The following is a 13,383-nucleotide window of genomic DNA, read 5'->3' on the forward strand; positions in this document are numbered from 1 at the left end:
TGCATCTTAAAAAATGTAAAAAAGCAAAGCAAAGCAAACCAAAAATTAGTAGAAGAGAATTAATAAAGATGAAAGCAACTGTATGCCAATAAATTAGAAAACTTAAAAGAAATGGATAAATTCCTAGACATATACAACCTATCAAGATTGAATGATGAAGAAATCCAAAATGTGTGTAGTCCAATAATAATAATTAGATTGAAGCTGTAATGAAAATTCACCCAGCAAGTAAAATCCTGAGACCTGATGGCTTCACTCCTGAATTCTACCACAAATCTTAAAAAGTGTTAACACTGATTCTACTCTAATTATTCTGAAAAATAGAGGGGAGAATACTTCCAACCTCATTCTATGAGGCCAGAATTATCCTGATACCAAAACGAGACAAAGCCAAATCAAACAAGAATATTACAGGCCTATATTACTAATGAATAGTGATGCAGAAATCCTCAACAAAATCCTAGCAAACCAATTTCAGCAACATATTAAAAAGATTATTTATAATGACCAAGTAAAGTTTATCTCAGTGATGCAAGTATGGTTGAATATATGCATATTAATTAATGTGATACATCATATTAACAATGAAAAACAAAAACCATATGATCACTTCAATTGATGCTGAAAAATTATCTGATAAAATTCAACACCCTTTCATTAAAAAAAAAAAAACCCTCAACATCTGGAAATAGAAGAAACATATCTCAATGTAAACAGCAAAATGAATAAGGTAGTATTACAGATTATAAACCAAACTATAAAAGAAGTATCTGTGAGTTGAATGCTGATATAAATAATTCTATAATTGCTCTAAAATTGAAGTATATTAAAGAAATAACAGTTCAAGACAATTTCTAAAAATATACTGTTAAAATAACTACATGTTGGTAGTTTAACTTACATAAGACCTAACACTTGTACATAGAATTTTCATGGCAAGTTTTTCATTTACTCCTCTGAAATCACTGTGGTATAAGCATTATTGCTTTTAATACTAATATTATGTTCATCCCCAGTTTGTAGCAGAAAATTAGAAAATTAATGCTTAGAAAGATAAGATGACTCTCCCAAGATCACTCATCCAGTAAGTAGCAAGGGCTGAAACTAAATACAGGCATTATGACTTCATATAATAGGCTCTTTTCATTCCACCATGCTGCCTCCCAAGTCACAATCTCGTACTTAGCCCATAATAAAGAAAAGTGATGAACATTCTCTAATGAAGTGATTTCCATTATAACATGTGATCTGGCATCATAGTGTCTAAAATGTAGGCAAGAGAACTGTAATTTATGATCTCTGGGAACTTACTATGATCAGATAAGTTATCGATAGACCAGTTTGTTGGTAATGGTGGTGGCGGTTTTCTTGCTTTTTTTTTTTTTTTACATTCTGCTTCGATAATGCCCAAGACATACATAAATATCTAATATATTTACTATAAAAACATCTTAAATTAGCAGGTAATTGAAGACACATTTTTTGTCCTTAACCAAATTAAGATGAAGAAAATTCTGAGTAAAATTTTTTCCTAGCCAAAACTTCTCAAACATATACATATATTCAGAATAAGTTCCACACTAATGTATGGTGCAGTTACATGAGGATAGCTAAAATAATTTAACATTGAATGTTTGACTCAATTCATGTGAACTAAATCATCATGAAAAGAGAAATGATTAGAGTAATTTGAGTTAAGTTCAACCTAAATGCTTTTCAGTCTGCGGTGCAAGGAATTGTTCCTTTCCAGAACAAGTAAACAAGAGTGCATCTGAAGGGAGGTAGCAGGCAATTTTTGAGCTATTCATACCATGATCCCTTCTTATCAGTACAATATTATGACTGAAGATTTAAAGAGGGATAATGTAATTGAATTAGACAGAGGAAGTAATATCACCTTGGACCAATTGTCTTAAAATAAGCACAGACTGAATTGGAATTAAGGAGATCTAAAACTAGTCCTAACGAGGGGGTTAGAAAATGATGCCTGGATGCAAGAAATGTAACAAGCAAAATATTTAAGTGCATTCATGCAACCATTCAATTTTTCATCTCCTACTAATTGTAAGCCTATATATATTTGTGTTGACATTTGAATTCCACCATTGTGTAATGTTGAAAATACAGGTTGTTTGCTTTTATTATTGTAAATGCAAAAGCCATCACATTTGCCTAAATATTAAGAAATAAAAGGTGGAAATATGTACAGTTTCTAAATGGGATTGATATTGTAAAGAATGCTATGAAATTCTTGGGCTTGAAATTCTTGGAGGAATGTTTCTGATGTGTAAGTAGTACCCCAGGGAGAAGCTTGAGGACATAATCATTTTTTTTAAAGTATTTTGATTCACGTCTAACCGTTTGTTGCCAATTGACATAATTATAATATCCATATAAATCAAAGAATGTAGGTAGTGTTTTGACATTTTTTTTATGATTATACATAACTATCACTAGACCTGTTTGTGAATTGTACATAGTTCTGGTTTCATTTCAGATATAAATATTAACCAGCAAACTTCACTTTAATGTAAGGTTAGGTAGTCATTATAGTTAAATACTGTAATAATATAAAACTTGTAGGGTTGTATTGAGTATTAAATTATCTTGAAGTAGAGATTGTATTCCTAGAACATAGCACAATGCCTGGCATGCAGTAGGTGCTCGACAAATGTATTACCAAGTCCCAATATAGTAGGCATTGCCAGACACAGTGGCTCACACCTGTAATCCCAGTACTTTGGGAGGCCACAGTGGGTGGACGCCTTGAGGTCATGAGTTTGAGACCAGCCTGGCCAACATGGTAAAACCCCATATCTACCAAAAAATAAAATAAAATAAAATAATAGCCAGGTGTGAGGGGTGGCGCACACCTGTAATTTCAGCTACTCGGGAGGCTGAGGCAGGAGAATCACTTGAACCCAGGAGATGGAGGTTGCAGTGAGCCAAAATCATGCCACTGCCCTCCAGCCTGGGTGACTGATAGAGACTTTGTCTCAAAAGAAAAACAACTGGCTGGGTATGGTGGTCATGCCTATAATCCTAGCACTTTGAGAGGCTGACACGGGTGGATCACCTGAGATCAGAAGTTCAAGACCAGCCTGGCCAACATGGTGAAACCCCATCTCTACTAAAAATACAAAAATTAGTCAGGTGTGGTGGCACATGCCTGTAATCCCAGCTACCTGGTAGACTAAAGCAGGAGAATCGCTGGAACCCAGGTGGCAAAGGCTGCAGTGAATGGAGATCTTGCTATTCCACTTCAGTCTGGCAACAGAGTGAGACTCCATCTCAAGAAAAAAAAAATCTAGAAATAGTACTTTCAATATAGAAATAGTTCATACTAGAAGAGTGCAAAGGACTCTTGACAGAAGAGGAGGGACAGAATCATCACTATGGCTTAGTTTGTCTGGAAGGGCAAGAGTATCTAGGATAGGCAAATCTACAGAGGCAGCAATATTTTAGTGATTGCCAGAAGCTGGGGAGGAAGAATTGAAAGTAACTGCTAATGGGCTTGGGGATTTTTGTCAGGGTGATAAAATATTTCAAAATTAGATAATGATGATGATGGCACAATTTTGTAACTATACTAAAAGCCACTAAAATGTACATTTTAAAAGGGTGAACTTTATGGTATATGAATTACATCTCAATAAAAACTTGGAAAAAAAAGGTTGGAAAACAAATTTTAATTTTACTTTAATCCAACATATTTCCTTTAGAAATTGATATGCCTAAATTTCCACTAGATGTTTGTACTCTCATTATAGAAAAAATAAAATTTTTACAAAATTATATGATAAACCATATTCTCATCTTTACTCCCTTTTCAGATTAGATACACAACACTCTGAAGAAATGAATGCCACGAGATCTGAGGAGCAGTTCCATGTTATAAACCATGCAGAGCAGACTCTTCGTAAAATGGAGAACTACTTGAAAGAGAAACAACTGTGTGATGTGCTACTAATTGCAGGACACCTCCGAATCCCAGCCCATAGGCAAGTATTTTTAGGTATACAGAACGGTTTTCGAGTAGGGCAATTAGAAATAAAAGTAAGTACATTGATCATAAATTGGAATATTTGTTAAAATATTTATTTTCCTATACTGGAAAAGTATTAGCCCATATGTTCCACTTCTCTGTCTTTTGTTTAGAAGAGCCAAACTTAGAAAAGATTGGTGATGGAAAGTACAGCACAAACACACCCTCTAAACAAGATCAGTTTATTTGGACTTCCTAACTTCACGATGCTTAACTGAACTGTAAAGATTTTATGCAGAAAACAGACTCACTAGTGTTGCAAAATTGCTGAATCCATGTCGTGCTTTTCAGTGAAATTATTGACTCATTTAAATTCCTGCAACTCTGTTTCCAGGTTGGTTCTCAGTGCAGTGTCTGATTATTTTGCTGCAATGTTTACTAATGATGTGCTTGAAGCCAAACAAGAAGAGGTTAGGATGGAAGGAGTAGATCCAAATGCACTTAATTCCTTGGTGCAGTATGCTTACACAGGTAAGTGCTTAATACACATTAACGCTTAATGACCCTACATTACATAACACACATTTTAGTAGTAGTAGTAATAGTTATTATTATTACTGCTACTACTATTCTTCAGTTTCCTCAGTAGCAGCTATACTACTACTACTACTCTACAGGTGAGGAAACGGAAGAACAGACCAGCTAAATAAATTTCCTAAAGTAGTAAAAAGGCATAGTCAGAATATAAACTCAATAATATAAAATAATAAGAGGTATACAATATGTAGAAGATGCCTTAACCATGGAAACAGACGACTAACACAAACATACAAGAACAACTCTGGAATGGTATGAGCACATTCTTGTTTGTAAAAAGAAGAGTGGGAGTGGAATCTTCCAATGCTACAGTAGAGATTTAGTCATTTTATTCATTCAGAATAATTTTCATAACTATTCAAACTGTAAATAAAGGTAACAATGAGTTTGGGGACTAAAAATTATTTTGACTTTATTCCACAATCATTATTTCATTTTCAAGGTCCCTTAGTATTAAAATACTTTTATTTGATTATGTGTAATTAGGTTCTTCTTAAGACTAAAAGCTTACCCCTTGACTTTCTCCAACAGAGTCATTTTCAAACATTTTTGCTTGCACTCTTTGTAAATTAATCTTGAAAAAAGATGTGCTTTCCTTACATTTTCCTATTAATGTCTAAAATATGTTGTAATTTTAAATATTTGTATATAATCCCCCAAATAATATCTTTTTAAAAAACACTGTTACTTTTGCATTTTAAATGTATCCAACAAATCTCAATCCTATAACAATTTGATACCAGCAACCATTCATTTAAAAATATATCCATATGACAGTCCCTCAAAAGTTAAATAAAATAGTTACCTTATAACTTAGCAAAATTCCATTGGTAGTATATACCCAAGAATTAAAAACATGTCCCCATGGCAATGTGTACATGAATGTTCATATCAGCATTATTCATAACTAAAGAATAGAAACATTCTAAATGTTTACAAACTGAGGAATGGGTAAATCAAATATGGTATATGAACACAGTGGAATATTAATAGGCAATAAAAAATGAATGATTAGTAATAGATACTACAACATGGATGAACATTGAAAATGTCATGCCAGATAAAAGAATCCTATCACAAAAAGATTGCTTATTTTATTATGCCATTTACATTAAATATACAAAATAAAATTTGTAGAGGCAGAAGATAGATTATTGGTTGTAAGAATATGGAGGGAATTGGGAATGAATGTTAATAGATATGGGGCTCCATTTGGGAGTGATGAAAATGTGCTGCAATTAGATAGTTATAAAGTTTGCAAACTTTTCTGAATATACTAAAAACACTGGATTCTAGAGTTTGAAAGTATGAATCTAATAATATTTAGATCCTTTTTTAAAATTATACTTTAAGTTCTGGGGTACATGTGCAGAATGTGCAGGTTTGTTACATAGGTATACACGTGCCATGGTGGTTTGCTGCACCCATCAACCCATCAAGAACATTAGGTATTTCTCCTAATGCTATCCCTCCCCAGCCCCCATTCCATAATACACCCTGGTGTATGACATTCCCCTCCATGTCCATGTAGTCTCATTATTCACTCCCACTTATGAGTGAGAACAAGCAATGTTTGGTTTTCCGTTCTTGTGCTAGTTTGCTGAGAATGATGGTTTCCAACTTTATCCATGTCCCTGCAAAGGACAGGAACTCATCCCTTTTTATAGCTGCCTAGTATTCCATTGTGTATATGTGCCACATTTTCTTTATCCTGTCTATCATTGATGGGCATTTGGGTTGGTTCCAAGTCTTTGCTATTGTGAACAGTGCCACAATAAACATATGTGTTCATGAGTATTTATAGTAGAATGATTTATAATCTTTTGGGTACATACCCAGTAATGGGATTTCTGGGTGAAATGGTATTTCTGGTTCTGGACCCTTGAGGAATCGCCACATTGTCTTCCACAATGGTTGAACTAATTTACACTCCCACAAACAGTGTAAAAGCATTCCTGTTTCTCCAAATCCTCTCCAGCATCTGTTGTCTCCTGATTTTTTAATGTGCTATTGGATTCAGTTTTCCAGTATTTTTGTGCAGATTTTTGAATCAATATTCTTCAGGGTTATTGGCTTGAAAATTTTTTGTTGTTGTTGCATCTCTGCCATGTTTTGGTATTGGGATGATGCTGGCCTCATAAAATGAGTTAGGGAGGTGTCTCTCTTTTTCTATTGTTTGGAATAGTTTCAGAAGGAATGGTACCAGCTCATCTTTGTACCTCTGGTAGAATTCGGCTATGCATCCGTCAAGTCCTGGACATTTCTTGGTTGGTAGGCTATTAATGACTGCCTCATTTTCAGAACTTGTTATTGGTCTATTCAGGGATTCGACTTCTTTCTTGTTTAGACTTGGGAGGCCGTATGTGTCCAAGAGTTTATCCATTTCTTCTAGATTTTCTAGTTATGTATCTAGAGGTGTTTATAGTATTTTCTGATGGTAGTTTGTATTTCTGTGGGATCAGAGGTGATATCCCCTCTATCATTTTTTATTACGTCAATTTGATTCTTCTCTCTTTTCCTTTTTATTAGTCTAGCTAGCTAGCTAGCTATTTTTTTTTTTATCTTTTAAAAAAGCCAGCTCCTAGATTCATTGATTTTTTTTTGAAGAGTTTTTTGTTTCTCTATGTCCTTCAGTTCTGCTCTGATCTTTGTTATTTCTTGTCTTCTAGCTTTTGAATTTGTTTGCTCACTTCTCTAGTTCTTTTAATTTTGATGTAAGGGATTCAATTTTATATCTTTCCTGCTTCCTCTTATGGGCATTTAATGCTATAAATTTCCCTCTAAACACTACTTTATTTGTGTCCCAGATATTCTGGTATGTTGTTTCTTTGTTCTCATTGATTTCAAAGAACTTATTTTTTTTCTTCCTTCATTTTGTTATTTACTCAGTAGTTATTCAGGAGCAGGTTGTTCAGTTTCATGTAGCTGTGCATTTTTTAGTGTGTTTCTTAATCCTGAGTTCCAATATGATTGCATTGCAGTCTGAGACACTGCTGTGATTTTCATTCTTTTACATTTGTTGAGGAGTGTTTTACTTCCAATAATGTGGTCAGTTTTAGAATAAGTGCAATGTGGTGCTGAGAAGAATGTATATTCTGTTGATTTGGGGTGGAGAGTTCTGTAGATGACTATTAGGTCCACTTGGTCCAGAGCTGAGTTCAAGTCCTGAATATCCTTGTTAATTTTCTGTTTCATTGATCTGTCTAATATTGACAGTGGGGTGTTAAAGTCTCCCAATATTATTGTGTGGGAGTCTAAGTCTCTTTGTAGGTCTCCAAAAACTTGCTTTCTGAATCTGGGTGATCCTGTTTGTGGTGCATATATATTTAACATAGTTAACTCTTCTTGTTGCATTCATCTCTTTACCATAATGTAATGCCTTTCTTTGTGACTTTTGATCTTTATTGGTTTAATGTCTGTTTTATCAAAGGCTAGGATTGCAACTCCTACTTTTCTGTTCTTTTTGTTTGTTTGTTTTGCTTTCCATTTACTTGGTGAATATTTCTCCTTCCCTTTGTTTTGAGCCTAAGTGTGTCTTTGCACGTGAGATGGATCTCCCGAATACAGCACACTGATGGGTCTTGATTCTTTATCCAATTTGCCAGTCTGTGTCTTTTAATTGGGACATTTAGGGTTTATTTAAGGTTTACATTTAAGGTTAATATTGTTAACCTTACGTTTACATTTAAGGTTAATATTGTTAACCTTACATTTACATTTAAGGTTAATATTGTTATGTGTTAATTTGATCCTGTCATTATGATTGCTAGCTGGTTATTTTGTCCTTTAGTTGATCCAGTTTCTTCATAGTGTTGATGGGTTTTACAATTTGGTATGTTTTTGCAGTGGCTGGTACCGGCTGTTCGTTTCCATGTTTAGTGCTTCTTTCAGTAGCTCTTGTAAGGCAGGCCTGGTGGTGACAAAAATCCCTCAGCATTTGCTTGTCTGTAAAGGATTTTATTTCTCCTTCACTTATGAAGCTTAGTTTGGCTGAATATGAAATTCTGGTTTGAAAATTATTTTCTTTAAGAATGTTGAATATTGGCCCCCACTCTCTTCTGGCTCATAGGGTTACTGCAGAGAGATCCATTGTTAGTTTGATGGGCTTTTCTTTGTAGGTAACCCGACCTTTCTCTCTGGCTGCCCTTACCATTTTTTTTCTTCATTTCACCCTTGGGTGAATCTGACAATTAAGTGTCTTCAGGTTGCTCTTCTCGAGGAGTGTCTTTGTGGTGTTCTCTGTATTTCCTGAATTTGAATGTTGGCCTGTCTTGCTAGGTTGTGGAAATTCTCCTGAATAATATCCTGAGGAGTGTTTAGTCCAACTTGGTTCAATTCTCCTCATTACTTTCAGGTACACCAATCAGACGTAGCTTTGGTGTTTCCACATAGTCCCATATTTCTTGGAGGCCTTGTTTGTTCCTTTTCATTCTTTTTTCTCTAATCCTGTCTTCATGCTTTTATTAAATTGATCTTCGGACTCTGAAAACCTTTCTTCTGCTTGATTGATTCAGCTATTGATAGTGGTGTATGCTTCACAAACTTCTCTTGCTATGTTTTTCAGCTCCATCTGATCATTTATGTTCTTCTCTAAGCTGGTTATTCTAATTAGCAATTCCTCTAATCTTCTTTCATGGTTCTTAGCTTACTTGCATTGGGTTAGGACCTGCTCCTTTAGCTTGGAGAAGTTTGTTATTACCCACCTTCTTTCTACTTCTGTCAATTTGTCAAACTCATTCTCAGCAAAGCCACTGTAGCCAGACTGTCTCTGTATTCCTCCTTTCTTGGCAGGGCACCTCTGAATAAAATGGCAGTAGCCCCAGTTAGGGGCTTACAAATAAAACTGACATATCCCTGGGACACAGCACCTTGGGGAAGGGGCGGCTGTGGCACATCTTCAGCAGACATAAACTTTCCTGCCTGTCTGCCAGCTCCGTGCAGCGGATCTCACAGGGTTTGAGCTCTGCTAAGGGTCAGACTGCGTCCTCAAGTGGATCTCTGACACCTCCCAGAAGGGGCAGACAGACACCTCACACAGGAGTGCTCCAACTGGCACCTGGTGAGTGCCCCTCTGGGATGAAGCTTCCATAGGAAGGAAGAGGCAGCAATTTTTGATGTTCTGCAGCCTCCACTGGTGATAACCAGGCAAACAGGGTCTGGAGTGGACCTCCAGCAAACTCCAGCAGACCTGCAGCAGAGGGGCATGTCTGTCAGAAGGAAAACTAACAGAAAGGAATAGCCTCAACATCAACAAAAAGAATGACCACACAAAACCTCCAGCCAAAGGCCACCAACAGCAATGACCAAAGGTAGATAAATCCACAAAGATGGGGAGAAACCAGCACAAAAAGGCTGATAATTCCAAAAACCAGAACATCTTTTCTCCTCCAAAGGATCATATCTCCTTGCCAGCAAGGGATGTGGATCCTAATAAAAATATGTATGAAAAAGTTTTCATTTCAAAGTTTTTTTCCTATGCCACAGCCCCATAATGTAGCATAGTATACTTTTGGATAGATGAGGAATATGATTTTTTTAAATAAGGTGAGAAAAAGAAAATTATGGAAAGGACACTGGGGAAATAGAACCTGTGTGGTAACAACTGTTTAGGAGGGATATGTGTAGAATTTGAGGTACTGAAATTTCTTTATATGAAATTGATCTGTGTCTCAGATAGGTTTATATACCTCTAGTGGTATGCATAAATATTTGAAGACCACTGTTCTAACAAAACCACTTTGAAGTATCAAATTTTTCATTCCTCCCTTCAACTTTTACCTTTTTCCTGACAAGTCTTTGAGCAAAAATCTTCCCTAAATTTCCATTATACTCTAAAATTTCAACAAACTTTGTTAAATCAGGAGTGAAATAGAAAGTTATTTAGACCTCACAGAGACTTCTATTTTCTTTTTTGACATTTATGAACTTTATTTCTTCCACCTGATGCATTTTAATCCTTAGAAAACATCTTTTCCTTTCCAATGAGCATTTGTAGGACAAGATAATTCAGCCAGCTGGCTTGACTATCCTTTTACTCTTTAATGAAGTGAAACCTGCAACCAGCTCCAAACAGACTTTATGAAGCATGCTTGTAACTGAATACTGTATACTGTAATATACATTGTTTTCCTACTGTATCCAAGACATTTATAACTGAAACATTCATCTGAATGAATATTTTTCTGAATAATTGGACAAAATTTAAATGTCTATAGAAGATGTATGTTTATGGACAAAATTTAAATGTCTGTAGAGGATGTATGTTTATACCTGAATCTAAGAATAGTTCATACTTCTCTGGATCTCATATGATATGGGCAGGGCTCTCCCTTCAAAATCAAAACAAGCAAAAACACGAGAAAGTCTGCTGATGGGCTGAACCCCTTTACAATATATTTTACAGGTTGAACTACTGCTAGAGGACCTCTCAATATGTATTACTCTTTTCCTTATGGTTATGCAACTATATGGGCCCCATATTAAGTTATTTTAGAAGGAAAATCTTATTTATTTATTTATTTATTTATTTATTTTATTGCATTTTAGGTTTTGGGGTACATGAGAATAACATGCAAGATAGTTGTATAGGTATACATGTGGCAGTGTGATTTGCTGCATTCTTCCCCATCACCTATATCTGGCATTACTCCCCATGCTATCTCTCCCCAATTCCCACCTCCCACTGTCCCTCCCCTATTTCCCCCGAACAGACCCCAGTGTGTAGTGCTCCTCTCCCTTTGTCCATCTTTTCCCATTGTTCAACACCCATCTATTAGTGAGAACATGTGGTGATTGATTTTCTGCTCTTGTGCCAGTTTGCTGAGAATGATGGTTTCCAGGTTCATCCATGTCCCTACAAAGGACATGAACTCATCATTTTTTATGGCTGCATAGTATTCCATGGTGTATATATGCCACATTTTCCCTGTCCAGTCAATCATCGATGGGCATTTGGGTTGGTTCCAGGTCTTTGCTATTGTAAACTGCTGCAGTGAACATTCGTGTGCATGTGTCCTTATAGTAGAACGATTTATAATCCTTTGGATATATACCCAGTAATGGGATTGCTAGGTCAAATGGAATTTCTATTTCTAGGTCCTTGAGGAATCGCCACACTTTCTTCCACAGTGGTTGAACTAATTTAAACTCCCACCAACAGTGTAAAAGTGTTCCTATTTCTTCACATCCTCTCCAGCATCTGTTGTCTCTGGATTTTTTTAATGATTGCCATTCAAACTGGCATGAGATGGTATCTCAATGTAGTTTTGATTTGCATTTCTCTAATGACCAGTGATGATGAGCATTTTTTCATATGTTTGTTGGCTTCATGTATGTCTTCTTTCATAAAGTATCTGTTCATATCCTTTGCCCACTTCTGAATGGGCTTGTTTGTTTTTTTCTTGTAAATCTGTTGTAGTTCTGTGTAAATTCTGGATATCAGCCCTTTGTCAGATGAGTAAACTGCAAAAATGATTTCCCATTCTGTTGGTGGGCGATTCCCTCTAATGACTGTCTCTTTTGCTGTGCAGAAGCTGTGGAGTTTGATTAGGTCCCATTTGTCTATTTTGGCTTTTGTTGCCAATGCTTTTGGTGTTTTGGTCATGAAGTCCTTGCCTACACCTATGTCCTGAATGGTTTTGCCTAGATTTTCTTCTACAGTTTTTATGGTTTTAGGTCTTATGTTTAATTCTTTAATCCATCTGGAGTTAATTTTAGTGTAAGGTGTCAGGAAGGGGTCCAGTTTCTGCTTTCTGCACATGGCTAGCCAGTTTTCCCAACACCATTTATTAAACAGGGAATCCTCTCCCATTGCTTGTTTTTGTCAGGTTTGTCAAAGATCAGATGGTTGTGGATATGTTGTGTTGCCTCCGAGGCCTCTATTCTGTTCCATTGGTCTATATCTCTGTTTTGGTACCAGTACCATGCTATTTTGATTACTGTAGCCTTATAGTATAGTTTGAAGTCTGGTAGTGTGATGCCTCCTGCTTTGTTCTTTTTGCTTAGAATTGACTTGGCTATGTGGGCTCTCTTTTGGTTCCATATGAAGTTTAAGGTGTTTTTTTTTTTTCCTTCTGTGAAGAAGGTCATTGGTAGCTTGATGGGAATAGCATTGAATCTGTAAATTCCTTTGGGCAGTATGGCCATTTTCACGATATTGATTCTTCCTAACCATGAACATAGAATGTTTCTCCATCTGTTTGTGCCCTCTCTTATTTCGTTGAGCAGTGGCTTGTAGTTCTCCTTGAAGAGGTCCTTTACGTTCCTTGTTAGTTGTATTCCTACGTATTTTATTCCCTTTGTGGCAATTGTAAATGGCAGTTCTTTCTTGATTTGGCTTTCTTTAAGTCTGTTACTGGTGTATAGGAATGCTTGTGATTTTTGCACATTGATTTTTTTATCCTGAGACTTTGCTGAAGGTGCTTATCAGTTTCAGGAGATTTTGGGCTGAGATGATGGGGTCTTCTAGATACACAATCATGTTGTCTGCAAATAGAGACAATTTGACTTCCTCCTTTCCTATTTGAATACCCTTTATCTCTTTTTCTTGTCTGATTGCTCTGGCTGGAACTTCCAGTACTATATTGAATAGGAGTGGTGAGAGAGGGCATCTTTGTCTAGTGCCAGATTTCAAAGGGAATGCTTCCAGTTTTTGCCCATTCAGTATGATATTGGCTGTTGGTTTGTCATAAATAGCTTTTATTATTTTGAGATACGTTCTGTCAATACCTAGTTTATTGAGGGTTTTTAGCATAAAGGGCTGTTGAATTTTGTCAAAGGCCTTCTCTGCATCAATTGAGATA

General features: G+C 35.9%; 1 protein-coding gene across 2 annotated transcripts in view; it reads left to right on the top strand.

Moving 5' to 3' along the window:
• KLHL4 (kelch like family member 4) overlaps positions 1-13,383 on the top strand; it is a 166,743-nt gene that overhangs the window by 98,909 nt on the left and 54,451 nt on the right. For both annotated transcript variants that reach the window (XM_010349357.3, XM_003938700.3), the window contains exons 2-3: positions 3,834-4,001; positions 4,380-4,516. In XM_010349357.3, coding sequence (XP_010347659.1) covers positions 3,834-4,001; positions 4,380-4,516 — 305 coding nt within the window. The remainder of the gene's footprint in view (positions 1-3,833; positions 4,002-4,379; positions 4,517-13,383) is intronic.

Source organism: Saimiri boliviensis, chromosome X (genome assembly GCF_048565385.1).
Source record: "Saimiri boliviensis isolate mSaiBol1 chromosome X, mSaiBol1.pri, whole genome shotgun sequence".
NCBI lineage: Eukaryota > Metazoa > Chordata > Mammalia > Primates > Cebidae > Saimiri > Saimiri boliviensis.